Source organism: Sus scrofa, chromosome X, assembly GCF_054392235.1.
Source record: "Sus scrofa isolate SSC_HxYL_T2T_F1_AM1 chromosome X, Sscrofa_HxYL_maternal_Yorkshire_Landrace_v2.0, whole genome shotgun sequence".
Lineage (NCBI taxonomy): Eukaryota > Metazoa > Chordata > Mammalia > Artiodactyla > Suidae > Sus > Sus scrofa.
The window spans coordinates 121,255,997-121,283,722 of NC_139401.1; the positions used below are offsets into that span (position 1 = coordinate 121,255,997).

The following is a 27,726-nucleotide window of genomic DNA, read 5'->3' on the forward strand; positions in this document are numbered from 1 at the left end:
TGCTGTGGCTGTGCTGTAGGCTGGCAGCTGCAGCTCCGATTGGACCCCTAGCCTGGGAACCTCCATATGCTGTGGGTGCGGCCCTAAAAAGCCAAAAAAAAAAAAAAAAAAAAAAACAGAAAGGAAAAGAAAAAGAAACTTTTAAAGAGCATTTATTCTGACACGTTGAGCAGTAACAATTAGGACCCATTGTTTTGAATACTGATGAGTTATAAGGTGCTTGCTTGAGTGTAAGCAGATCTTATCCCAGCCCTTTACCAGATCAAGTCGTTCACTCCTTTTTCCTTAGTCATGGCTTGAACTATCTCGTGCCTCTCAGGAGTCCAACACTCGCTGCAGATATAACTCTTAAGTTTACAGTGTAGGAGTTAGACTGCTAAATAAAGTCACTGTGAAAAAAAAAAAGCAACTTTGTAAAGCGGCTTCTGGGTGAAGGACCCCACCATTCACAGGTTTGCTGAAGCCAGAAAACTCAACCTCATGTATGGCTTTTTCTCCCTCACCCATCCCCCTAATTAGCTACTAAATCCTTCTGCCTCCACCTCTGAAATACCTTTCATCTGCAGCCTCCTCTCCGTCCCCACTGCCCTCGCTCAGGCTTTCATCACTTTTCTCATAAGCTATTGCAACATTCTCCCAAACCAGTTTCCCCACCTCAAGCTTCAGCTTCCCCTCCACCCCTCAATTTATTCTCCTACTCCCAGCAGAAGGATCTTGCTAAAATACAGATCTGATCATGCCACTCCCCTAATTAAAAACCTCAAGGTATTCCCAGGGCCAACAGAGAACATCCAGACTGCTGAACGCAATGTCCAAAGCACTTGACAGTCCAGGCCCAGCTTGTCAACTTTGCCTCCTGCCACAGACCCAGAGCAATGACAATCAGATGACTTGCGGTGCTCCGGGAAGCCCTAACCTTTTATAGCCTCTCTGTTCTCTTTCCCAGGCCTGCCCTCTCCACTGCTCACGTCAGTGCGGGGAGTCCCACGATCTTCCCCTCGTGCCACCGGATAGCTTCAAACGCCCCGTCTTCTGTGACGAGCCCTCCCTAACCCCCTGGTCGTTTGCTCTTTCAGTCTCCACAACGGCATTCCTTAGTCCTTTGCGGCACGAACCCCTCAAGGGCTAATTCCTCTCTCTATCTCCGGCATGTGGTATTCTGCCCAGCATAGCATCGCTGGTCCATAAAAATTAGTTGAATAAGTACAGGGGAGAATTGATGCTGTCCCTCTCGGCTGTGTGCCTTTCCCTTCCCCGCCAAAGAAGAAAGCTAAGTTTTGAATTCAGTGTGGTTTGTGATCACCTGCTGATATTTCTAGGTATTTGATGAGGATGCTTTAAATCGTAATCCTTCCTTTTAACTAGAGTTTAGTTTGTCTGGTTCGGTATGGTTTTCCTTGGGCCACAAGGAATTAGTCTTTTTGCTTTTGAGGGCCGCACCTTGTTCTCAATTTTATGATAAAAACATTGTCTTTCACTATTACCTATGATATAAGGACAGGGTTTTTTGTTGATAATCTCTCAAGTTGATGTAACTCCTAACTTTGTGGGTGTTTTTATTTTATTTTATTTTGTTTGTCTTTTTGCCTTTTCTAGGGCTGTTCCCACGGCATATGGAGGTTCCCAGGCTAGGGGTCGAGTCGGAGCTCCAGCTACCGGCGTCCACCACAGCCACAGCTACGCCGGATCCAAGCCGTGTCTTCCACCTACACCACAGCTCACGGCAACGCCAGATCCTCAACCCACTGAGCAAGGCCAGGGATCGAGCCTGCAACCTCATGGTCCTTAGTTGGATTCGTTTCTGCTGCGCCACGACGGGAACTCACAAGGAATTATTCTCATGCTCTACTTTGCCCAGGTACTAAAAGTCATGGGTACAATCTGGCGAAAGAAATACGTGGACAGGTTTTACCTTTAGATCCTTTGACTTATAGGATATGTTAGGAAAAGCTAAGCACCTTTTCAACGTCACAGTATCCCAGACTATTGGACCAGAGCGGGTCTTAACTGGGTCCCCTGCACCTTGTAGTTATGGAGGTTGCGTACTGCTCGAGTCCAGGGGGCGCCATTCTCATGGGTCATGATGTGACTAGCTCTCCAGAGTTGTATGGTGCTCGCCTTGCACAGTGTCCCTGTTTATCTAATCTTCATTTTCAGATGATGAAACTTAAGTCTTAAGAGCCACCAGTTTTACTCAAGGTCACACAGATTCTTCAAAGTAGCCGCTTTTCTGACTCTCAGTCCTTCTGACCCAAATGGCTTCAGGAGACTATGAAACTAGACAAGATAGTGTTTGCTGGAGTTCCCGTTGTGGTGCAGTGGTTAATGAATCCAACTAGGATCCATGAGGATGCAGGTTCGATACCTGGCCTTACTCAGTGGGTTAAGGATCCGGCGTGGCCGTGAGCTGTGGTGTAGGTTGCAGACATGGCTTGAATCTGGCGTTGCTGTGGCTGTGGCGTAGGCCGGCAGCTGCAGCTCCCATTTGACCCCTAGCCTGGGAACCACCATGTGCCGCGGGTGCAGCCCTCAAAAGACAAAAAAAAAAAAAAAAAAAAGAAGAAGAAAAGGAAAGATAGTGTTTGCTCTTGCTGTATGGATAATGGTCTTTAGCTAAGTTGGAAATGTAAGTCATTTCATTTAGCGCTGCTTTATTCACGCCGGCTTCCCACCTCCAGCCGTGCCGCTCTGCTTGGCCGTCAGCATGTTACACGGCTGCCCTCAGGGTTCCCAAGACTCCGGTGGCTCTTTGTCCCACCAAGTTGCCAATCTGCGCTCTCTGCTGTCGCCCTTGCTGGCCTACTCCTCTGTGATCTGCATCAGCTGCCACTTTCTTTTGCCCTTTCTTCTTGGCGTTTTGTGCTGCTTTGTTTTTATAGCCATTGCTGGCCAGTCAATGGGATCCTTCCCTTCTCTTCTCCCAACCATTCAACCAGAGCATATTGGCTGTTGACTTTGGGTCTTTGGTTCTTTGCCGCTGTTCATCGCTGCCGAGGGTGCCCCGGCCACGCTGCCTCATCGTCAAAACTTGTTTGTTTCTTTTATGTCTCCCCCATCGTAGATTTGGGGTTTTCTGAATGCTTGAGGATGCCAGAAGGGTGGTCTCCCTATACTCTTGTTTAAAATGAAAGTATTGTTTGGGAGGAAGAATCTTGGTTAGAAAAGTTCACGTAGCTCACGCACTCAGTAGCTAGTTGTCTCTGTCAAGGACATTGACCATAACAAAATGTACTCCTTCCTCTCCCCCTTACTCCGTGCTCATCATCAGTGTCAAACGAAGGTAAATACTGAGGTGCTTGGGTTAGGTTTGATTGAGCCTGAATAGAAACCTAGACTTCTTGAGCCAAAGCCCTCGAGCTGTAATGGACTGAATGCATTGTTTGCATCTTTGCTCTTGATCATTAATCTTTCTTAAACTGTTTGCTTGCTTTGGTTCCACTTGATCAGTCAAGATATAGACTAGAAATAGGTTAAGGAGGTATTAATTTGTTAGAGGTTTGATACTTGTTATTGAGTGGTTGTTTGCACTTTATATATTGTTCATTGTATAATTGGGAATTTCTTTGTAAATGTTTGGTTTTCAGGCTGGTTGGAAGGAAAATCACGCAACATTCATGAGTGAACTAAAAAATCTTCAGGCTTCTGGACTGACTACTCTTGGTCAGGCTCTAAGATCCTCATTTGATTTGTTAAATCTCAATAGATTAATATCTGGAATAGACAATTATGGACAGGTAAAAAAAATTTTGAGTGAGTACAGCTAATTTATTTTGGTGACTTGGGGTAAGAACTTTAAATTGGGCATGGTTACCAAGTTTTCTGCTACTTTTCAGAACTTCCAAAAGGAGGTCCATTTATCTTTTAAATACATACTTTAATAAACATCCTTTTGGGGGAGTCTTTTATGTGGCTTGATGATAAAATAGTTAAATTGCCTACCCATCAGATCATCAGATATAATGGGATGAATGAATTGCTGAGAAATAGTGGAACAAGACAATCGAAGAGAAACTTCCAGAGTGTCCTTAACTCCTCTGCCCCGCCCGATTCAATGAAAAAGCTCTAGTGTAAGAAGAAGGCAGAATAGCATTTGCTGCTGCTACCATTTCACTTTTCTACTATAAAAACTCTGCTCACAATAACCAGAGTCACTGTCCAGGTCGCAGAGCATAAGTCACTAATGTCCCCCTCTGTGTCAAGATTTTGACTCAGGTGAATGGATTCACGGGTGTGGATGCTGCTGCCATTATAATCTCTTTAATGTCTTTCTTTTATGATGACTTGGAAAGCAGAGGGAGAAGGGGCTTTGGGTGTTACGAGATTGGGGAGTTCCTGGATTATAAGGATTCCTCAGTTTATTCTGAATGTCACCTCTTCAGGGATTGTTATTTTGATTCCCACCCACTTCAGTCCCTAATCTTTTCCTTCTTATTTATCCAGGCAAATTTTATCACACACTTGAGAGATCCCTGGCAAGGCAAATGTAAAAGTTGAAATACAATGTTATTGCTTTACCCGACTCTAATACTTTTTAAATGTATTTTAGGGGAGAAATCCATTTTTTTTAGAACCATCTATTTTAATTACCATCACAGATGGAAACAAGTTAACAAGTACTGCTGGTGTTCAAGAAGAGGTGAGATTTCACTTTTTAAAATTTCGTTTAAATGACAGAGAACATGAAGCTATTTCTGTGGGCGGCATACGTTTCCAGTTAAGAATAAGTTTGATTGGAATTCCCTGGTGGCTCAGCGGGTTAAGGATCTGGCGTTGTCACTGCTGGGGCTTGGGTCTCTGCTATGGTGCAGGTTTAATCCCTGGCCTGGGAACTCCCGCATGTTGTGGGTGAGGCCAAAAAAAAAAAAAAAAAGAGTAAGTTTGATCAAGCCTTCCATTTTGGTAAAGCTTGAAAGACCACCTCATTGTACTGAGTATATCAAAAAAGTGAATCTTGGAGTTCCCGTCGTGGCGCAGTGGTTAACGAATCCGACTAGGAACCATAAGGTTGCGGGTTCGGTCCCTGCCCTTGCTCAGTGGGTTAATGATCCGGCGTTGCCGTGAGCTGTGGTGTAGGTCGCAGACGCGGCTCGGATCCCGTGTTGCTGTGGCTCTGGCGTAGGCCAGTGGCTACAGCTCCGATTCAACCCCTAGCCTGGGAATCTCCATATGCCGCGAGAGCGGCCAAAGAAATAGCAAAAAGACAAAAAGACAAAAAAAAAAAAAAAAAAAAGTGAATCTTTTGTCTCTTTACCTTTTTCTGTTTTTCAGTGGGTTGTTATGATAAAACTTTTCAAATTTTGCCTTATCAGCTCCATCTGCCTTTGAATTCTCCTCTGCCTGGAAGTGAACTAACCAAAGAACCTTTTCGTTGGGATCAAAGGTTATTTGCCCTGGTGTTGCGTTTGCCTGGATTGGCTTCTACTGAACCCGAGCAGCTAGGGAGTGTACCCACTGATGAATCTGCCATCACACAGATGTGCGAAGTCACAGGAGGTATCGGCGATATTTACTATTTCTCCTTCTTTTTGAAAAAGAAAATATATTCAGTGTTTCTACAGGAAGCACTCAGGGCCTTTACTTGTTTCCCTTCCAAATCTTTTGACTCTGCTGCTTTAGCTCATCATCAGTGTGATGTTTGCTGCCAGTGTAGCTGGGATTATTTCACGTTGTATTTTAGGATTTCGAATATGCTGGTATTGTTAAGTAGTATTTTATTTGATCAAACTTGCACTGTTTGTTTTTCCTTCTGGTACAGGTCGCTCCTACTGTGTTAGAACACAACGAATGTTGAATCAATGCTTAGAATCCTTAGTTCAAAAAGTTCAGAGTGGTGTTGTGATTAACTTTGAAAAAACAGGACCAGATCCACTTCCTATTGGAGAAGGTACAGTACAGACGTTTTGTTTTGTTTTTTTTTAATCTGTAAGTGTTCTATAGGAGAACGTTCTGAGATTGAGACGACGTTAAAGTAATCATAGCAGATGCCGCCTTCACTAGCCACGAGCTCACACACATCCCCCCAAACCATCCCATTCATGCATTGGCTGTGGAGATGTGTCAGGCGGCCAGATTCTAGCTTTAATTCAACATCGAATCTTCCTGAGGAAATTCTTCCTTTTTCCCTACGCATTTCATATTCCTGGTCCCAGTCTTGAGATGACACTGAATCATTCCCCTCTCAATTCATGAAAAAGCTTAACTACAGAGTGCCACTTAACTAGCCATCTGGTCTTGGTCTAGTGAGAGCCAAATGTGCCAGGCTATCTGTGTGACATCCATGTTTGTTACCACGCACCAGGCAGAGATTGTGAATGTTTATCCAGGCACTGCTCATATTCCTTTTTTTTTTTTTTTTTGTCTGTTTAGGGCCACAGCCGCGGCACATGGAGGTTCCCAGGCTAGGGGTTGAATCAGAGCTACAGCTGCCGGCCTACACCACAGCCACAGCAACACCAGATCCAAGCCGCATCTTTGACCTACACCACAGCTCCCAGCAACACCAGATCTTTCACCCACTGAGCGAGGCCAGGGATTGAACCCATGACCTCATGGTTCCTTGGATTCGTTTCTGCTGCACCACAGCGGGGACTCTGGGACTGCTCATAGCCTATAAGATTCTTTCCCAGTATTTTCTTGGCCACTTTTTAACTGCAGAACCTCATCTTTCTTTCAGATGAGATTTTACAGAAAGTTCAACCTCTCAAAATATGAAAGCCGAGCTGCTTTTGTGTCGAGAAGGGAAATCATAGCCCATTGCAGGGCTTCCTCAGAGCACCGTTCTGGGCTCTGGCTTCTCCTCAGGTCCGTCCGTTCACACTCGTGTGTGCCTAGCCTCCCTCATCACCACAGTGTCTGACTGTCTGATCTGATCCATGAATTTAATTGCTGTGCCCACGGTTAGTGGTAGCTGCCTGGAGAAGCAAAGGGGGCGCATGCAAGAGGCAGAAAGACCCACATTTCCTGTGGTTCCTGACCTTTCGGCTATTTCGTTTCCGGGACCCTTGGAGAAGCTACTGGAACAATAGGGGCCCGCCTCCCTAGACGGGTGGACCCAGGCAACGCATACACACATAATTTTGTATTTAATTCCCATAGTTTTTGGACTCTAATTTAAAAACACCTGCCACAGAAAACTGAGGCCTCATGGCCTACTTTAAAGTAATGAAATTAATTGTAAAGCAACGACAGGTTATATTGCTAACGGCTGACCGCTCAATCCATAATTCTGTGTTCCTTGCGTTTATGTGAACGGGGAACTTTCATACTGAAAACCAATTGGCGTCACGTAACAAGCGCCGCTATTGTTTCTAGCTCCATTTCCCTTTTGTCCAAAGTTCTTAACCTTTGAGATTCTGATGACAGCTAAGCACTCTCTCCTGAGAAAAGGCCGTCAGAAGGCTTCTCTTGGTCTCCTGAAGCCATTACATGTATTCTCTCGAGCTCCACACACCTCAGTAAATCTGGTCGAAAGTAATTCCCCGTTTAGGAGTTCCCAGTGCGGCGAAGCGGAAACGAACCCAACTCGTATCCATGAGGATGGGGGTTCGATCCCTGGCCTCACTCAGTGCGTCAGGGATCTGGTGTTGGTGTGGCTGTGGTGGTGGCCAGCAGCTGTAGCTCTGATTCGACCCTAGCCTGGGAACCTCCAAATGCCGCGGGCATGGCCCTAAACAGACAAAATAAATAAATAAAATAATAATAATCACTTGTTTAAAGTAACGCTTAAATAAGCAAATCAAATATGTAATTTACAAAATAAGACTCAAATAATTAACACATATCTTTTACAAATGTAATTTAGACTAATGAATTGCGTTAAAAGTTATGTAACTCTGCCTTGCCCTGTTTGGGGAGGGCAAATGCAATATGCTAGTTTAAATAATTAAAATGCTTTCGGGCTATATTATTCAGCATTATACGATGCCCAGTTCCCATGGAATTTTAGTAGTGGATGGGGACACGGTGATGAATTAGTCCCCATAAATACGAAACGTTTGCTTCGCTTTCCCTCCCCAGCTACGTGCCCTGATTGTTTTGTCAGCATTTCTTCTGCCTTGGAGTGATTCTGCCTCTGTGGTCATCGGGTTTAACTGTTTAGTTAAGAATACTTGTTTTCATCCAATTGGAAATAGAACGAAAGTCTAAATGGGATTTATGACCTATTTTGTCAAATTCCCAAAATGTAAAACTATACCAGGGAATGGATAATTTTACACGCCCAATTTGGAAAAATAACTGTAGTGCATTAATATGTTTAAATTTTGTGTCCAAATTTCAGAAAATTTAAAACTAACTTTGTAACAGTTTTCCACATAACTATGTATTTCAGTTGTAGTTAAGAATGAGGGGGGTTGGAGTTCTCGTCGTGGCTCAATGGTTAACTAACCTGACTAGTATCCATGAGGACACGTGTTCAATCCCTGGGCTTGCTCAGTGAGTTAAGGATCCGGCGTTGCCATGAGCTGTGGTGTAGGTCGCAGATGCAGCTCGGATCCCATGTTGCTGTGGCTGTGGTGTAGGCCAGTGGCTGCAGCTCTGATTCAACCCGTAGTCTGGGAACCTCTGTATGCTGCGGGTGTGGCCCTAAAAAGACAAAAGACAAAAGACAAAAGACAAAAAAAAAAAAAAAGAATGAGGGGATGGTTCTGGTGTGGCTCAGTGGATTAAGGATCCAGTGTTGCCACAGCTGTGGTGCAGGCTGCAGCTGTGGCGTGGATTTGATCCCAGCCCGGGAAACTTCTACATGCTGTGGTTGTGGCCAAAAAAAAAAAAAAAAAAAAAAAAAGAGGGGGGGCGAGGTGTTGGCCTGGAGGGGAAGGGGAATGAAGAGTGTTGCAAGAGAGAACATTCAGAAATCCTAGTAGAATCACTTGTTTCTTCCATTTTTCATGAATCACTGTTTTTGGTTTTGTTTTCTGTTTTGCTTTTAGCTGGAAAATCTGTACAAGAAATCAGCAGCTGTAAAAAGGCATCCACACCTTAAGTTTGTCTTTTGTTTAACTTTTAGATGGACTTATGGACTCATCCAGGCCAAGCAATTCATTGGCTTCTCAACCATGGCATAGTTGTCATAAGCTGATTTACGTACGACCCAACTCTAAAACCGGTGTTCCTGTTGGACACTGGCCAATTCCAGAATCTTTTTGGCCAGATCAGAATTTACCTTCACTAGTAAGTCTCGTAAAACAAAACGGTAGATGTCATTCTGGATTTTCAATGTGCTGATTACAGAGAACCTTTTACGCTTGGAGGCTTGTGAGCCCTGTCTTCAGTCTCTTACTGGAAAGTCTTAGCTTCTAACCTTTCTGTTTTGTCATTCTTTCAGTTGCCTTTGCCCCTTGAACTGCCCTCTTCAGATGTTAAAGCACTGTTCTTTTTGATGCAGTTGTAATCTGACTTGGTTTTTATTTCAGAGCTGCTGATTTGATTTACACGGTAAACACAACGTCTAAAAAGCGCTGGCATTGATTTTCATGTACATCCTCAGGAAATTAGAACCTGGTTCGCACCTTGTGTAGGTTCTAGAAACACATTCAAAGCAGGTTTCATTCTCCTTTCTCCAAGGGAGTCGTTAGACACCTAGTGGGACTTTGTGGGCCTGCTTTCCGTAATCAGTGGACTTGGCAATGCGCCTTTCAATGATGGGTAATTAAGCAATATTTCAAAAATGATTTCTAAGCAAGGATTTGTCTTTTTGGTCACTGCATTTGGTAGAGGATTTGATATTGTAGTTGCTCCTAGCACCAGATGAATTGGCTTGGGAGGAAGGGGCAGTGTCTCTTAATAAAGGGAACAGTGTGAAAACCACTTTCCCTTTCTTTCTTTTTTTCTTCTTTTGTCCTTTTAGGGCTGCACCCGAGGCACATGGAGGTTCCCAGGCTAGGGGCCTAATTGGAGCTGTAGCTGCCAGCCTACACCACAGCCACAGCAAGGACGGGTCTGAGCCACAACTGTGACTCACAGCACAGCTCATGGCAATGCCGGATCCTTAACCCACTGAGTGGGGCCAGGGTTTGAACCCACGTCCTCATGGATACTGGTTTGGTTGTTGCCGCTGAGCCACATCGGAAAGTCCCAGTCTAAGTTTTAGACATTTTCGATGCATTTTCTCCTGGATTACTCTTTTGAGGCTCCTGCATTTTTTTTCAGAAATGGCCATGCAGGGCCTGAATGTGCGAGCGAAGGGCCATTTTCAGCCCCTGCCGTGGGTGAGGTTCCTCTCCTGCTCCTCCCCTCAGGGCACTCAGGTCGCGCACTTGTCAAACCTCCGGGCCCAGTGACTCTTGGCCCCCTTCAAACCCCAGAGTGAGGGTTTTAGGTACAAATTGACTTCACTATTGCTAGCAGCAGGGTTTCACTCATATCTTTATAGATTTCAATCTAATAAGCCAGAAATATTTCGCAAGTTTTGATTAAAATTAAAATCAGGAAAAACTGGAATAGAGGACTTGCCAGGAAACTTACAGGTAGCCATGTTACCATTCCTTCAGCTTTTAAAAAATTATGTTCACTTTTATGCTTATCTGTTTATTTTTTATGGCCACACTAGCGGCATATGGAAGCTCCCTCCCCACAGCTGCAGCAACGCAGGAGCCTTTAACCCACGGAGCTGGGCAACATGGAACCCATACCTCTGCAGCGGCCCCAGCTGCTGCAGTCTGCTTCTTAACACTCTGTGCCATAGTGAGAACGCCTATTAATTTTGATTTTATATTGGAGTATAGATGATTCACAACGTTGTGTTAGTTTCAGGTGTGCAGCAGAGTGATTCAGTGTTGTATATATGGATATACATATCCATTCTTTTTTCAGATTCTTATCCCATATAAATTATTACAGAGGACTGAAAGCACATTGGAAGGCTATTTTTCTCAGCTCTCGAAATGTCTTCTAGGTTTGTAAACCATGGAGGCAGATGAGCATATTTATCCCCCCCCCCTTTTGTCTTTTTAGGGCTGCACCTGTGGCATATGGAGGTTCTCAGGCTAGGGGTTCGATCCGAGCTGTAGCCACCTACACCACAGCTGCAGGATCTGAGCCACATCTGTGACCTACACCACAGCTCACGGCAACGCCAGATCCCTGACCCACCGAGCGAGGCCAGGGATCAAACCCGCATCCTCATGGTTACCAGTCGGGTTCGTTTCCTCTGTGCCACCACGGGAACTTGGCAAGTTTATCCATTTTATAAAGGAAACAGATGTTTTGCCAAATCCCCATCAGCCTTACAGATCTCTCAGAAAGAGTGGGTGGGGCCATGTCTCACTCTGGGCCCTGGGGCTGGTCCTATCTCCTTCTCTCTCCATTTGCCTTTGCTGCCACCATCTCCTTCTCTGATGCTCTGCATTCCCACAAGCGAAAGCTGTTAGTAAAATGGGCTGCTCCATCAATCTCCTCTGGTACCCCCGGCACACAGACCTTTCAGCCCAGCCCAAAGCACCCCAGCTCTAGCCGTCCAAGTGTGTGGGTGTGAGAAATGCTGTAAAAATTCAGCTGCAAAGAAAATTTCAATCGAGCCCTGGAGTGATGGGCTTTTTTTTTTTTTTTTTTGTCTTTTAGGGTCATAGCCTTGGCATATGGAGGTTCCCAGGCTAGGGGTCCAATCAGAACTGTAGCTGCTGGCCTTCGCCTCAGCCTCAGCAACACTGGATCTGGGCCACGTCTGCGACCTACACCACAGCTCGCAGCAATGCCGAGGCCAGGGATCGAACCTGCATCCTCATGGATGCTAGTTGGGTTTGCTAACCACTGAGCCACGATGGGAACTCCCTTTAAAGGTTTTCATCTTGCTTATTAGTGGCTCCAGCTTTGTCATTACCTCATTAGAAAGCTTCATGGATGTCTTCTTCCCCTGTAGTATCTGGACTGTCTAGAACCTCCAGGTACAAAGGAGCAAGGGTAGTCCTTGGAGGTCCTCCTTGGAGGTGGAAAAGCAGATCTCAATTTCAGGGTTCTTTTTGTTTGTTTGTTTGTTTTAGGGCTGCACCCATGGCATATGGAAGTTCCCTGGCTAGGGGTCGAATGGGATCTGTAGCCACAGGCCTACGCCACAGCCACAGCAACACCAGATCCAGGCCACATCTGTGACCTACACCATAGCTCATGGCAACACTGGATCCTTAACCCACTGATGGAGGCCAAGGATCGAACCCAAATCCTCATGGAAACTACATGGAGTCCTTAACCCACTGAGGCACAACGGGAACTCCTTAATGACTTCTTACCCATAGGTAAAGCGGTTGTATTTTTTTTTTACTTCACAGAAACTGTAGTTCAAACGTTGGAACTTACCGTTCCTCTTCCCAATACCAAGTAGACTCTAGAGAGAAGTAATCTGAGTCTCATCCCCGCATGGAAGCCATTGGTGATGCGTAGATATCAAGGGCTGTCTTTCTCAAAGCAGTAGTCTGTATCTCAGCGATGGTTTGACAAAACACGAAAGGGTGGCAGAACTGTCATACATGTAAAGTCTCTTGATAACAGACTGTGTTTCCCCCTCTTGTCTTTTAGCCTCCGCGAACCTCTCATCCTGTCGTGAGGTTCTCTTGCGTAGATTGTGAGCCAATGGTAATAGACAAACTTCCCTTTGACAAATATGAACTTGAACCTTCACCCTTAACTCAGTACATCCTGGAACGAAAGTCTCCCCATACCTGCTGGCAGGTACGTATGCTTCCTTGTTAGCCAAATGCCTGTTACCACTCTGAGGTCTGGGAGTCATTGAGCTGAGACTGTTAGTAATGTTTCTCACAAATGATATCAAATAAGCAACAAGGCCAAGCAAATAGTTTCAGACTGACATGAATCACTAGCTGACTGTACATTGCCATTTAAGGACGTATAATCTGGGGAAACCTATGTATTTGAAGATTTGGAGGACTCCCCGGAAGCCTATCCAGGTACCCCAGGTTAAGAATCCTTAAACTAAAGGATTGCTTCTTCTTCTTTTTGTCTTTTTAGGGTTGCAGCCATGGCACATGAAGGTTCCCAGGCTAGGGGTCCAGTGGGAGCTGTAGCTGCCAGCCTACACCAGAGCCACAGCAACACAGGATCGGAGCCTCGTCTGTGACCTACCCCACAGCTCACAGCAATGCCAGATACTTAACCCACTGGGCGAGGCCGGGGGTTGAACCCACGTCCTCATGGATCCTAGTTGGGTTCATTAACCACTGAGCCATGACGGGAACTCCCAAGCTAAACGATTTCTATTCAGCAATGGCTTCTGCAACAAGAGCAGTGTTCTCCGCCCTTGTTGTGAACTTAACAGATTGGAAGTACAAGACATTTTTGACCAAACCCCATAAGCCTGAAATGACTTTTTGTATCAGTGCAATGTAGTCAGACTCTTCTTCCTGCAGTCCAAGCCACGCTGGTGTGTATAGTGTGGATTTTACTTGCATGAGGCAAATCCTCAGGCAAATGCAGAGACGCTGGCTCTTCCAACAGTTAGACGTTAGCCAGAAGGACTTGCTATTTGTTGATCGACTCACTTTCGGGCTTTAATTTGTAAAAATCCAGACATGGCAGTCACAGCCTTTGTATTTGGATATAATAAGGAAGTCCTGCACGGTAAGAGTGTTTGTTCTATTTCCAAACTCCAGGACAACATAGCAGTAATTGTTAGATTCTAGTTATGTAAGGAGCGCTTGGAGTCTGCCATCTGCTTCATCCTAACACGTGAAGTCATTGCTACTAGTTGTCTTTAAGATACTTGAATTCTCCAAAGATGCTAAAACTGGGTAGAAAAAAAGGAACAGGCATAAAGCAAGGATGTAAGAGTGCAAGAAACAGAATGAGCTCATACACACACACACACACACAGAATATATTAATATATAATATTGAGCGAAAGAATTCAGGCATAAAAGAGCACATATCATATGATTCGACTCTATAGAGTTCAAAAAGAGGTAAAACTGCCTCACTCTGCTAAAAGTCAGGATAATGGTTTCTCTTGGGAATGCAGAGTAGTGACCAGAAGAAAGACAGGAGGGAGTTTTTGTCAGATTCTACTTCTTGATCTGGGTGCTGAGGACACATGTGCATTTATTTTTTGAACATTCGTTGAGCTGTATACTTAGAATTCATGCACTTTTTTGAATGTGTTTATGTTTCAGAAAGATACACCAAAAATGTGCTAGAAATGTGGAGATAAGGATAATAGAATGCTAAGTTAAAATCAAGGCAGGCAGCTCGAAGTTATAAATTAAAAACATTTTTGCCATAAAAGCAAATAAAATTATCCTTTTTCCCTAAAATAGACCTTCTTTTCTATAAAGTGCACTCGTTGTAAATCTTCTCTGAAGGGACTTAAGAAATCCTGTCCTCTCTCCCTGTACCATCCCTCAAATATGCTAGGCTTTTCTCTTGCACCTTTGCTTTAATGCGATGAATTTAATGGGAGTTAAAAAGAACCAGGAGCCAGAGAATTCGGCAAAATCATAACAGAGACTGGATTCTATAGGAGTTCCCGTCGTGGCACAGTGGAAACAAATCCGACTAGGAACCACGAGATTGGGGGTTTGATCCCTGGCCTTGCTCAGGGGGTTAAGGATCCGGCGTTCCCGTGAGCTGTGGTGTAGGTTGCAGACACGGCTCGGATCCCACGTTGCTGTGGCTGTGGTGTAGGCCTGTGGCTACAGCTCCGATTAGACCCCTAGCCTGGAAACCTCCATATGCCATGGGAGCGGCCCTAGAAAAGGCCGCTTGGAGTTCCCGTCATGGCTCAGTAGTTAACGAATCTGACAAGGAACCATGAGGTTTCGGGTTCAATCCCTGGCCTTGCTCAGTGGGTTAAGGATCTGGCATTGTTGTGAGCTGTGGTGTAGGTTGCAGACTCGGCTTGGATCCCGAGTTGCTGTGGCTCTGGCGTAGGCCGGTGGCTACAGCTGCAATTGGACCCCTAGCCTGGGAACCTCCATATGCCGTGGGTATGGCCCTAGAAAAGACAAAAAAAAAAAAAAAAAAAAAAAAAACCAGAAAAAAACAGGAGCCAGGGAATTCAGCAAAATCATAACAGAGACTGGATTCTAACCTTAGTTCTGCCACCAACTAAGTGGTCTTGGACCAGATAATTTCTCTAGACTAAAAGGTCTCTAATGATAGTCCCTTTGACCCCCTAATTCTATGAATCCGCAGGTGATAAGGAATTTGGAAAAGCTCAGTGGGCTGATGGGAATGAAGGAAATATGAAGGCGAGGAAGGACAAGGGCAGAAAGACAGGTCTTGGGAAAAGAACAACAACCAGTGCTTTTCCTGGTTTTGGGGAAACCATAGGTCTGACCCTTGCTGGCTGTAACTTTTTTTAAAATCCTTTATGATGATTTTTTTCCCCTTTTCTATCATATACACTTAGGAAATAGGGTGAAATCCAGTATGTTTTGTTAGAATCATCTGTTTCTATTAAGGTTCAAAGACATAGTAGATGAGTAATGTTTCAGCACAGCTCATTGTTTTGTGGAGTCACATTACATAGGAAAGATTTATTTTAGCTCTGCCTCTACTTAGCAGGAGTTTAGTGAACTGGTAGGTGATATTGCTAATTGCCAAGAATTAGCAACGTAGGTGGGTTCTGTTAACGTCAGGGTTTGGTTTATTGTCTTCTGCTGAGGGACTTTGGAAAAAGGTAAAGATCTAGGTCCCTAAAATTATGTACTGATGGAGTTCCCGTCGTGGCGCAGTGGTTAACGAATCCGACTAGGAACCATGAGGTTGCGGGTTCGGTCCCTGCCCTTGCTCAGTGGGTTGACGATCCGGCGTTGCCGTGAGCTGTGGTGTAGGTTGCAGACGCGGCTCGGATCCCGCCTTGCTGTGGCTGTGGTGTAGGCCGGTGGCTACCGCTCCGATTGGACCCCTAGCCTGGGAACCTCCATATGCCGCGGGAGTGGCCTAAGAAATGGCAAAAAGACAAAAAAAAAAATTATGTACTGATGCCCTGATTGGGGCTAGAGAGTGAACATGGAACACAGAGAAAACATGGCAGCTAGAGGACTCCAGAATAGCCTATCGAGTGTACGGGACCTGGCAATGTAATATATATCAACTCAGGAGTACCAATAAGGAATGAGATGATAGTCATATGGAATAGAGATTGCTTTCATTTTTATCGAATGTTTGCTCTATCAGCATAATTTACAAGAGAAAATGCCTTCCAGATTGAACCGAAGCATCTCCTTGCTCAATATATATTGCCTCCAAATAATTAGCACCAGGGTCTAGCTTATAATAGGTTTCTCAATAAATATTTACCGGATGAAAAATGAATAAACGGGTAGGGAAATGGAGCATCAAAGGGAAGTAGAGCAAGACTCAATAGTAGTACACAGGAGGAGTGTTAGCATAATCCTTTAGATGGGCTTTATTTTTTTATTTTTATTTTTTTGTCTTTTTGCCTTTTCTAGGGCTGCTCCTGCAGCATATGGAGGGTCCCAGGCTAGGGGTCTAATCAGAGCTGTAGCCACCGGCCTACACCACAGCCACAGCAACTTGGGATCCGAGCCACGTCTGCAACCTACACCACAGCTCACGGCAACGCCGGATCCTTAACCTACTGAGCACGGCCAGGGATCGAACCCAAAACCTCATGGTTCCTAGTCAGATTCGTTAACCACTGAGCCACAACGGGAACTCCCATAAATGGGCTTTTTTTTTTTGGAATTGCCCTCTTCAGGCACAGGGGCCTCGTGCCGTTTTCCTAACCGTCTCCACTCTGGTCACCACTTGTTCTTTCAAGTAGTCAATTTGCTTTAATGGCCGGTGTCACTTAGTGGTATTTCAGCCTTATTTTCCATTGTGCTAACTGGGTAAATATTTGGCTATTGCTGATGCAGCCTGTGGTCTCTGGATGGTTATTGCGTAGTACAGTTTCATTTCTTAACATCCTTTATAAAAGCACTGCAATCTGAACATTCGTATTTAGTGTGAGATGTTATGACATAACCATAATGAAAGTGCTCTTCCCATTGTAAAATCACAGTTAAATTGTGCTTGAGATGTCGGTGCGGAATGTTGCTATGAGTTTGGTTTTACATCAAATCCTTGTGGTCATAACCGTACATCACTTCATGCGCTTCTCAGGTGTTTGTTACCAGCAGTGGAAAATACAATGAACTTGGATATCCATTTGGTTACTTAAAAGCCAGTACGACTTTAACTTGTGTAAACCTCTTTGTGATGCCCTACAACTACCCAGTTTTACTCCCTCTTTTAGGTAAGTCCAGTGTGTGCCATTTAATTTTTAAAATACGATAGAAGAGAAAAATGGACCATGAACTAAGCATTTGAAATGTAGTCAGAGGAATGGATGTTGGGCTATATAAAAGTCTAAAAACTGACTTGAAAGGATAGAATTCGTCTGCTGTTTTCTGTTTTGTTCATTTTCCTTTGTTGTTTTTACATCAAACAGAAGAAACCCTTAGCCTCTGCAGTGTGATTTTTGTGCTGCTCTTTTTTTTTTTTTCTTTTGTCTTTTTAGGGCTGCACCCGTGGCATATGGAGGTTCCCAGGCTATGGATCCAATCCGAGCTGTAGCCGCTGGCCTACACCACAGCCACAGCCACGCCAGACCTGAGCCACATCTGCGACCTACAGCACAGCTCACGGCAACGCCGGATCCTTAACCCAGTGAACGAGGCCAGAACCCGCAACCTCATGGTTCCTAGTCAGATTCATTTCTGCTGCGCCACGACAGGAACTCCCCTGTGCTGCTCTTTACGTTGCACGACCCAATACTGCCACCCCTTTTCTCTCCAGTTTTAAGTGCACTTGACTTTTGGTAGCCTCATTTGGATCCCCCAAATACCACTGATCGGGATTAACACTTTAAGAATCTGATAGTTTTCTTCAGAAAATAGAGTTTCTGTGGGGCTCTTGGCTTGCAGTAAGTTCCTCCACAAAAGAATATGAGATGTTCTTAAGGCATCTGTTTTAGGCAGGGTGGCACGTAAAGGAAATAGGTGCAAGAGTGAATTCCGCAATGACTGCAGTCATAGAAGCTGTGGTTTCCATGGCAAAATTCTAAAAGGAACAACTCCAGAAGCAGTTATGCAGACATCACTGAAAATGTGTGTAGAGATTTTTTTTCTCATTTAAAGAGCCACATCTGTTTAGGGTAACATAGGGCCATGTGGTACCCTTCTAGTTGTAAAGTTGTGAACATTTTTAGTTGGTGATTTTTGCAAAAAAGTCAAACCTTTACAAAGTTTTAACATAGTCATTCATTAAAAGCATACAATTTTCAGGGCTACAAATATTATATATATTAAATGTGCTATAAAAGCAATTCTTTAATATGTTGCAAGTTAAGAAGGCTAAGAGTGGGTCATGATAAATGGCTGTTTTGTGTAGCCTGTTACAGTTCTTAGCCCCATCTATAAATATCCTACACAGCTCAGGGCAATGCCAGATCCTTAACCCACTGAGCGAGGCTAGGGATCGAACCTGAATCCTCATGGATTCTAGTCGGATTTGTTTCCGCTGCGCCACACCGGGAACTCCTCCTTGGTCATTTTTTTGAGGGGAGTCTGCTCCACCCTGTTTAGAGCATCACTGTCCCTTGGCAAACATCCAAAGCCAGAAGGTTCTGAACTAGCACTCTCAACACTTCCACCACTACTTCATGTCTGGCTTGTGTGGCCTCCATAGTGATTAGCAGTCTGGACTGCAGCACATAGCTGCCCTGAGATGAATCCTGGCTCTGCTGTTTGCAAGTTTTTCCCCCTTGGATGAAGATACTTAACCTCTCTGTGCCTCAGCTATTTCATCTGTAAAGTGAGGATAATGATAGCACCTACCTCAGAGGGATTTAGTTGGGATTAAATGAATTAATACACTTACATCGCATAGAATTCACCTGGCAAACAGTAAGTGCTCAATAATACTATCAGTGTTATTATTAGTGTTGTCATTATTAATATCACTGTTATCTCAGTAGCTCCGCAAGGCACTGCTATTCCATATGAAGGATGTAATGTAAAGATGGGGCAGTTATGCAGAGTCTTAGTAGGAAGGAAAAGTATTAGTAAAAAGTCATCAAGTTGAGTCATACACACTTTATAGTGTCTGGAACATCACTATTGTACTGTGTAGTGCAGGAACTGTCTCTGGGGTTGACCCCTGCTTCCTCTTCACAAATTCAATTATTTCCATCAAAAGTTTAATTATTTAAGCACTAAAATTTACCAGGGATGGGGAATTCCCATCGTGGCGCAGAGGAAACGAATCTCACTGGGAACCATGAGGTTGAGGGTTCGATCCCTGGCCTCGATCAGTGGGTTAAGGATCCGAGCAGCGCAGCTTGGATCTGGCATTGCTGTGGCTGTGGTGTAGGCTGACAGCTGTAGCTCCCACTTGACCCCTAGCCTGGGAACCTCCATATGCCGCGGCGGGTGCGGCCCTAGAAAAGGCAAAAAGACAAAAAAAAAAAAAAAATTACTAGGGATGGATAAGTGAGGCTTGATTATATCAATGAGCTACCATAAGAATCTTGTCAATAGTCAGTCGTCACTGCCAGATTATTGCAATTGGCAAGTTCCTCTTAATCAGGAAATTAGGAAATTATTTCTTTCTATTAAAGTTCAGTAATTCCAGAAATTAAGGCATTTGTAGCAATTTTTTTCTTTTCTTAATATACCACATTCAATCATTTTTTAAAAAAATTTAGAACTGGGGACTTGGTTGAAAAATAAAGTCCAACAGAGTTCCTGTGGTGGCTCAGCAGGTTAAGAACCCGACATAGTGTCGGTGAGGATGCGGGTTCGATCCCTGGCCTTTCGAAGTGGGTTAAGGATCAGTGTTGCCACAAGCAGCAGTGTAGGCCGGCAGCTACAGCTCCAATTCAGCCCCTGGTTCGGGAACTTCCATATGCTGCAGGTGCAGCTGTAAAAAAACAAACCAAACCAAAACAAAACCAAACAACCGCTTATCTCCATATTAAGACCAATTATCATCAGGAGGAGGAAAAGAGACTAATCGGAAGAAGATACTTTGATGTGTATTTATCGCTATATAGCTGCGCTTCACAGTTTGCACTATTTATGATTTTGCATAGGGGTTTGACGTGCATCATCTGGTTGCGCAGAACCAGCCTTGTGCTAAGGCAGCTCATTTTATAGATGAGATGGAGGCGCAGAAGGCCAAGTGATGTCTCGAAGCTCTCTGAGCTTGAACTCAGGGAGCCCCTGTCTTTCTTCTTTTGGAAGCAGGACATGGGGAGAGATGAGCTGGAAAAGAAAATACCTCTCGTTGTTGAGTCTGGGCGGTGCCCTTTTCCTCTCGCTCCTCTCCCTCGTGGGTGACGGAATCCTTGATGACACCTTCGCTTCACCCGCCCGGAGACTGCATGCCACCGGAAACCCAATACCACCGAGATCATTTTCTGAGCCGCAGAGATAGCGACTAAAGCAGTGTCACCCGAACTGCTCTCTACCCTAAATCTAGACGGGAAGATTTTCTTTCCTCCTCTCGCCCCCGTTAAAAAATAAATCCGACCCGAAATCATTAGACTAAATTAGCTCCTGGGCAGAATCGTCGCAATTGGCATTGTTAGCATATTAAGACTATTATTGACTCTCATTATCTAATCTATTTATATCTCAATGTCGCTTCGGTCTGGTGGTATTTAAATTTGTCAGTTAGTTTCCCAAAGCTGCCTAATTCCCCACAGACTTCACACAAAGACGCGGTATAACAGGATATTTCCATGGTCTGTCCTTCCTTCCTGAATGGCCTTTAAAGGCCTGCGTGCTGCAAGGAGCCAGAAATCTCTTCAGATCTTTTTTCCTTTGTTCCTTCTACACGGTACCAAAAGAACAAAAGACCTACATTTTATGACTTTGTAAATTCATTTAAATTAGTTTCAGCAGGAGCGAATAGCTTATTATAGCCGTAAAAGGAGGAAAATATGTAGTGGCCTTTCTTAACCAAAGTAATTCAGAATTTCAAAGAATAGCCCTATTGGTAGAGAAATTATGCATATGTCATTGGGGTGGATTCCCCCCCCCAAATAAAGCACTTGTTTTTTGGATAAAAGCCAATAAAACCTGAAGAAACAATATAGAGGATGAATTTATACTATTTTTGGTATTTATAGTAAGTGTGGCAGATTCACGTTTGTTGATGTATGCGAATATCAATTTTGAAGTAGTATATTAAAACTGTTTTCCTTACCCTCGGAAGGAAATAGATGTTTTAGAGACATTCTTTTCTTTCTCTCTTTCTTTCTCTCTTTCTTTCTCTCTTTCTTTCTTTCTTTCTCTCTTTCTTCTTTCTTTCTTTCTTTCTTTCTCTCTCTCTTCTTTCTTTCTCTTTCTTTCTTTCTTTCTTTCTTTCTTTCTTTCTTTCTTTCTTTCTTTCTTTCTTTTGTCTTTTTAGGGCCACACTCGCAGCATATGGAGGTTCCCAGGCTAGGGGTTGAATAGGAGCTGCAGCTGCCAGCCTACAACACAGCCACAGCAAGTCAGGATCCAAGCCAAGTGTGCAATCTACACCACAGCTCGCGGCAACACCAGATCCTTAACCCACTGAGCAAGGGCAGGGATTGAACCTGCGTCCTCATGGATGCTAGTCAGATTCATTTCCGCTGAGCCACGGTGGGAACTCCCTAGAAATTTTTGTGTAGTGTATAGAATGCATTTAGATTATTGAAATAATTAAATTTGAGTGTGAAAAGATCGGGGATATCTGCTTATTTAAGGAAAATATCTTTAGTTGTAGTAACGATGCACACGGTATTCAACAACCTATTTAGTCGCACAAAATTTTAAACTTCAAGCTACATCTCTACTTGCTTTTACTCGGGCTATCACCCAGTTGTTAACTAATGTTTGAGAGACCTAGAGTTTGGCTTAAAATGCCTGACTACTGAAATCCAGGAAATGAAGAGGGGGGAAATATGGATAGACAAAAATATACACTGATTACGGAGAGTTCAAAACATAATTTAGAGCTTGCCATTATTAGCTAGACATTATTGAGGTATAATTGACGTAGTCTTTTAGTTTCAGGTGTTTAACATAATGATTCAGTATTTGTGTATATTGCAAAATGATCACCAAAATAAATCTAGTTAACATCAATCACCATGCATAGTTCCAATTTTTTTTCTGATGATAAGAAATATTAAGCTCTACTCTCTTAATAACTTTCAAATATGCAATACAGTGTAGTTAACTGTATAATCCCAATGCTGTACCTTACGTCCCCATGACTTATTTATCTTATAACTGGAAGTCGGTACCATTTGACCCCCTTCGCCCATTTCACCCACCCTCCCAAGCCCCCAGGTCTGGCAACCACCAATCTGTTCTCTGTATCAATGAGTTTTCTTTGTTGTTGTAATTTTTGTTTTATTTTATTTTTTGCTTTTTAGGGCCGCACCTGTGGCATATGGAGGGTCCCAGGCTAGGGGTCGAATCGGAGCTACAGCTGCTGGCCTACACCACAGCCACAGCAACGCCAGATCCTTAACCCACTGAGCAAAGTCAGGGATCAAACCCGCATCCTCCTGGTTCCTAGTTGGATTCGTTTCCACTGTGCCATGATGGGAACACCTGTCATTGTTGTTTTAACATTTTTTATTTCCATAAAGGAAATAGTCCATCAACCAATGGCCATGGATTCCTTCTCAGATGAGATCAGAGTGTTTTAATGTTACATTTCATGTAGCTTCACAGATTAAAGATGACTATGTAACCTGAGAATTTCATTTCCTAGAAAACTATATACTTGGGTACATAGTACCCAAAAAGATCAATCAAAAAAAACTGCAATGAAAGGTTCATCTAATGTAACTGAAACTGGAAATTTCTAAGAAATTATATAATAGGTGTGGATTGCTTGAGTTAGATCTTGGAATTCAAGCCTGAAAAAATGTAATGTTTTATTGGATTTTCTCTTGCAGATGATTTGTTTAAAGTTCACAAGCTTAAGCCAAATTTGAAGTGGCGACAGGCTTTTGACAGCTACTTAAAAACTCTGCCTCCATACTACTTATTAGTATGTATTTCTGTGTATGTATGTACTAACTGCATCAGTGATGATTCTTGTCACAAGAAATGTCAATGAACCAAAAAGCTCACCCTTGAAATTAAATAGTTTTTTTAAATTTGTAAATTCGGGTTGCCATTGTCTTCTCAGATTATATGTTAAGTGCTTGAAGACGTCATGGCGGCACAAAAGAAAATCGTTTATTTCCTTTCACTGCCATGGTTCTCCTTATAAAACACATCTATGTTTCTCTTATAAAAACTAACCTTATGCAATTAGAATTTTGGAATTGAAGAAAAATAAGTCTGGATTCATGTATTATTTCAACTTCCCCTTTTTAACTCTAGAAATTCGCATTATGGTATTTTCCTCTGGGTGGGGGCGGGATGGGGGGCCCTGAAGATGTTATATTTACTTATTGCTTGTTAAATGTATCCTAGATGCAGCAAGAAGTCGGGGCACTGGTTTGGGCGGGGGGGAGGAATCCAAAAAGAGTGAAAAGTTACTAGGTGTCATTTGGATTTTTATAATTTGAGAAAAATATTCATGACTATATTAAACTAGTCATATAATCTACATCAAGATTACCAAAATCATTTCAGAGGTGGATGTGGTAAACTTTAAGCCAAGTTTCTAGAGGTGAAAAGGCAGACTCTTAAGTGGTACCCTTGGTGTCACTGGGAAGAGAAATTGGGGTGTGTTGGTATTTACCATGGCAGGAATGGGGTGCACAACAAAATGCAATGTGAAATGATTTTATGACTTGGGAATGAAGACTGAAAGCAATTGGCCTGTTTGCATTTGCTGTTACTTGCTCTTCTTATCCCACTCTCTTCTGATTTTTTTACTTTCTGCTCCTTACTTCTCTGCTATTTTCATTGCCACTTTTTAATGTTCCATGTTTGGTTTTATGTGCAGCACCTTGACTTCTAAGAAATGAATCATGTCCCTTTGCCCCTTATAACTGAACTTTGAGTATTTTAAGATTTATTCTATTCTTACTGTTGTGTATTTTGTTTCCTTATAGCCATTAAAGAAAGCACTAAGGATGATGGGAGCTCCAAATCTGATATCAGATAATTTAGATTGTGGACTTAGTTACAGTGTTATCTCTTACCTTAAAAAACTCAGCCAACAGGTAGTATTGGTAAAAACAAACAAACAAAAATCCTTTGCCCTCAGAAGTGCATTTCCTTATTCTTTAGTGTAATTGTAATTTTCAAATTAAATGTGTATATATTTCTACACTTTATGGATTAGTAATAATGTGATTCTCTATGGCTTCTAGCTTCACCATTAAACCGCAGTTAAGGGTCTGTCAGTATCATTGGATGCTGTGCCATTTCTCCTTTTGCTTGCCAGTTTGTTCTACCCACAAGCTGGTTGATATTTGTGGCCTAAGAGGGGCAGAGGCTTAGTAGCATTATCTCGTGGGTCACATTTTGTCTTATCCTCAACCTAGTTTCTCCTCAAACCTCATTGGGCTAGAACATCCCCCCTTTTTTAGGTCAGCACACCGAGGTGTGGTGTGATTAAATGACTTGCCTGAAATCAGTTTTTAGGCAATAAAGATCAGTATGCTTTTTCGTGGAGGGGGGAGATGAGACCAGTGTATCTCACACTGGAGGGTGATAGGCCCTCCGTCTGTTCCTTTATACCCCCACCTCATTTACCATTATTCACCTTGTCCCTTGCCTGCCCCTCTCTATTAGTACCTCATCCTCCACTCACCCCTACTTATCATACTTCTCACCTCTACCTAGCCCATTCTTGCAGGGTGGAAATGTTTGAGAACTACTGAGTTAGAGTTTTACCGCCATACCTATGTGTTATGTTATATGACAAATTAATGCAGCAGCTTTACTTTCTTCGTATGCACAAATGTATTCCCAGGTAGGGAATAGAAGTAGCATGTGCGCTGACAATAATGCTTCGAGTTGGATATGTTTCAAAGTTGGGCCTTTAGAAAACCGAGAGTAGCAGGCAAAAAAGTGTCAGATTTTTGACACTAAAGAATCACAATGACTCCACAATTTGGGATGCTGACACACCTTGCTAGGAACTGGCCAAAACTTAATCATAGTCTGGAGTTTATCAGCTCCTACCAGTCCAGTGTGCTCATAAATGCAAAAGAAAGTAAAGGCGAACCCTGATTTCTGGTCCGCCAAGTGCCCCTTAACCCCTTTTCTTCTCTGCTCAGAGATTTTGGTTGTTGTTAATGTTTTGTTTTGGTTATTTATGTATTTATTTTTTGATCTATTGATTTGTATATTTTTATTTGATCTTTACCTTAGGCCTTTAAGGCTGTGTCAGCAGGGTATGGCCAGAAGGAAGAATAGTGAACAGTGTTGAACCTCATGCAAGTTCTGGGACCTTCTGGGACCTTCTGGGACACATTGCATGTAGAGTTTTATAGATGAGATTTCAGGACCATTTATGGAAACAGACCCTTCATTTGCCCTTATGCCTTAGTTCATGAATTAAATGTTTAAAAAGAAAATAAACACAGTTAATACCAATAATTAGGGAAAATTAATGAATATCTCTGATCGAACCAGAAAAAATTCAAAATTGACTTGGGCTTACTGGACATTGGTGGAATGCCACCTTTTAGAGAAGGAGAAAAGATCATTACTAATTTGTACTAGCTCTAATTACTAATTTAATTACTAATTTAATAACTCTATGACATCAGTGTTCTTTGAACCATCTCAGATGTATGTAAATCACAAAATATGCCCAATATATTGCTACAATACATTCTCAAGTAATGTGTCTATTAATAGGATTTTTTTTGTTCTAAGTAAGAAACCTATCGAGTACATGTTACAAATTATTTACTTGGTAATACTTGTTAAATTAAGCATTACCTTTTCGGGGGGTGGCCCGATATTAGAAATAAACAGTGTGCATTTTTTTTCAGATATAATGCCAATCTATGTAATCTGAATTTTAGCACTAGCATACTTTTATAAATACTCTTTATGTCTGGGTCCAAAATGAATATGTTGACTTAGTTTAGATTTTACCGTAACAAAATATGATTTTTAAATGTCTATGGATGTAATTCTTACCCATGGTTTTCATTCTCTCCATGAGTCAATCATAATTTTGAAACTAGATACGAGAAAAAAACATAGTTATTTGTCTTTCTAGCCCCCTCTCTCTGTTTGCTGTGGTAGTACAGAGAAGCACAGGAAAATGTTTAATTATCTGTTTTTCTGTGATTTGCAATTGAAATTTGTTCAATGGGGTTCTTGAAGCATTACCTTTCTTAGGTAGTAAAAATGACAGTTATACTAAAAATCTTTTCATAACATACTATGTACTTTCATTTTAGACCAAACTAGAATCAGAACGAATACTAGCATCAGTGGGGAAGAAACCTCCCCAGGAAATTGGAATCAAAGTGAAAAATCATTCTGGAGACGGTGTGTCCTTGACTCACAATAAAAATTTTAGAAAACTATTGAAAGAAATCATAGGGGAAAGTGCACCGAGACTGACAGAACTGAATACCAAAGAATTTGCTGGCTTCCAAGTAGGGCTCTTAAACAAGGTAAGTTGTGACACAAATAGCTTGTATGTGTTTGAACTTGTCTGAGACATTTATGTCTTTCATATTTACTCTAGTTTTGAGACAATTACGATCCTGTTTTGGACATCATAGCTATTAATGGACCAGTTGCGGATTGGCAACAGATGCCGATAAGGAATTAAATGTACGTGATGTATTTGGGGAGTTAGGTCTGTGAAAGATAAAGGAGGAAGCAGGGAGAGCCTTCAGATCCCTGGCAGAACATTTAGTGTCCGTGCAGCCATTTGGTCCACGCTAAAAAGTCCTTGAAATTTGGTCCAATCCAAAAAATATTCATGAGTGTATCTGGTTCATGCCAGCGGTTCTGGACAGGACCACATATCAAGGACCTTTTGGTCTGGACCAGCTGTCTCCGTGGACATTTGGGACAGGACCAGATGTCTGTTAACATCCAGAAGGTTCTGCGGAGCTAGCACTGTGAGAGGGTGGAGGAAGGAAGGAGGAATGCCGCAGACATTGGATAGCTTCTAGAAAGTCTTGGCCAGCCCAACAGGGACCTCTGGCACCTCCATTTCCCACAGAGGAGGCCCTCGCTGGGCAGACCTGGCCAGGCCCCAACCCCCCGGCCACTCTCAGTCGCTGGCCGGGGGCAGCCTGGGGAGGGCGTGGCCTCGGCTCCAATGCAGCAGCAGCTCCCGAAGGTCCTGCAGCAGGGGGTGCTCGGCTCATCACACCCCTTGGAGCCTCAGCCATTGCTTCCTGGATGGCCATCCCAGCAGCTCACCTCCACGGCTGCCCGGGGAAGCGCCTGGTACAAGCAGCGGGCCGGCAAGGCGGCCCCAGGCGCAAACCTCGGGACCTGGTGTTTTCAGTGACGCCCTTGACAGAGGGAACCCCCGGCGGCTGTAGTACTCTGTGGCTGTACTCGCGTGCAGAGCAAGGCCAGCAAAGGCCACCTTCCCGCTGTGTGAGCTGTAATGAATAGCCCTCTCGTCACTAAGATTCTAAGAGGATTAAAAATTACATTTCTCTATTCAAAGCCTCAGGAGTAACTGAGATTGTTTCATCTCAAATAGGATTTGAAACCTCAGACATACAGAAATGCTTATGATATTCCACGTAGAGGTCTTTTAGACCAGTTAACCAGAATGCGATCCAATCTGCTGAAAACACACAAGTCTATTGTCGGACAAGATGAAGGTAAG

At 43.2% G+C, this 27,726-nt stretch overlaps 1 protein-coding gene across 14 annotated transcripts in view; it reads left to right on the top strand.

Moving 5' to 3' along the window:
- The window catches only part of INTS6L (integrator complex subunit 6 like), a 61,108-nt gene that overhangs the window by 24,273 nt on the left and 9,109 nt on the right, over positions 1-27,726 (top strand). For 4 of the 14 annotated variants that reach the window (XM_085006701.1, XM_085006704.1, XM_003135419.5 and 1 more), the window contains 10 exons: positions 3,585-3,734; positions 4,547-4,636; positions 5,310-5,493; positions 5,756-5,884; positions 9,008-9,171; positions 12,511-12,663; positions 17,077-17,209; positions 22,898-22,992; positions 26,324-26,542; positions 27,598-27,721. In XM_085006701.1, coding sequence (XP_084862827.1) covers positions 3,585-3,734; positions 4,547-4,636; positions 5,310-5,493; positions 5,756-5,884; positions 9,008-9,171; positions 12,511-12,663; positions 17,077-17,209; positions 22,898-22,992; positions 26,324-26,542; positions 27,598-27,721 — 1,441 coding nt within the window. Of the gene's footprint in view, positions 1-3,584; positions 3,735-4,546; positions 4,637-5,309; positions 5,494-5,755; positions 5,885-9,007; positions 9,172-12,510; positions 12,664-17,076; positions 17,210-22,897; positions 22,993-24,010; positions 24,122-26,323; positions 26,543-27,597; positions 27,722-27,726 lie in introns of all 14 variants that reach the window. The other 10 variants (XM_085006705.1, XM_085006708.1, XM_021080868.2 and 7 more) reach the window with 3 other exon arrangements.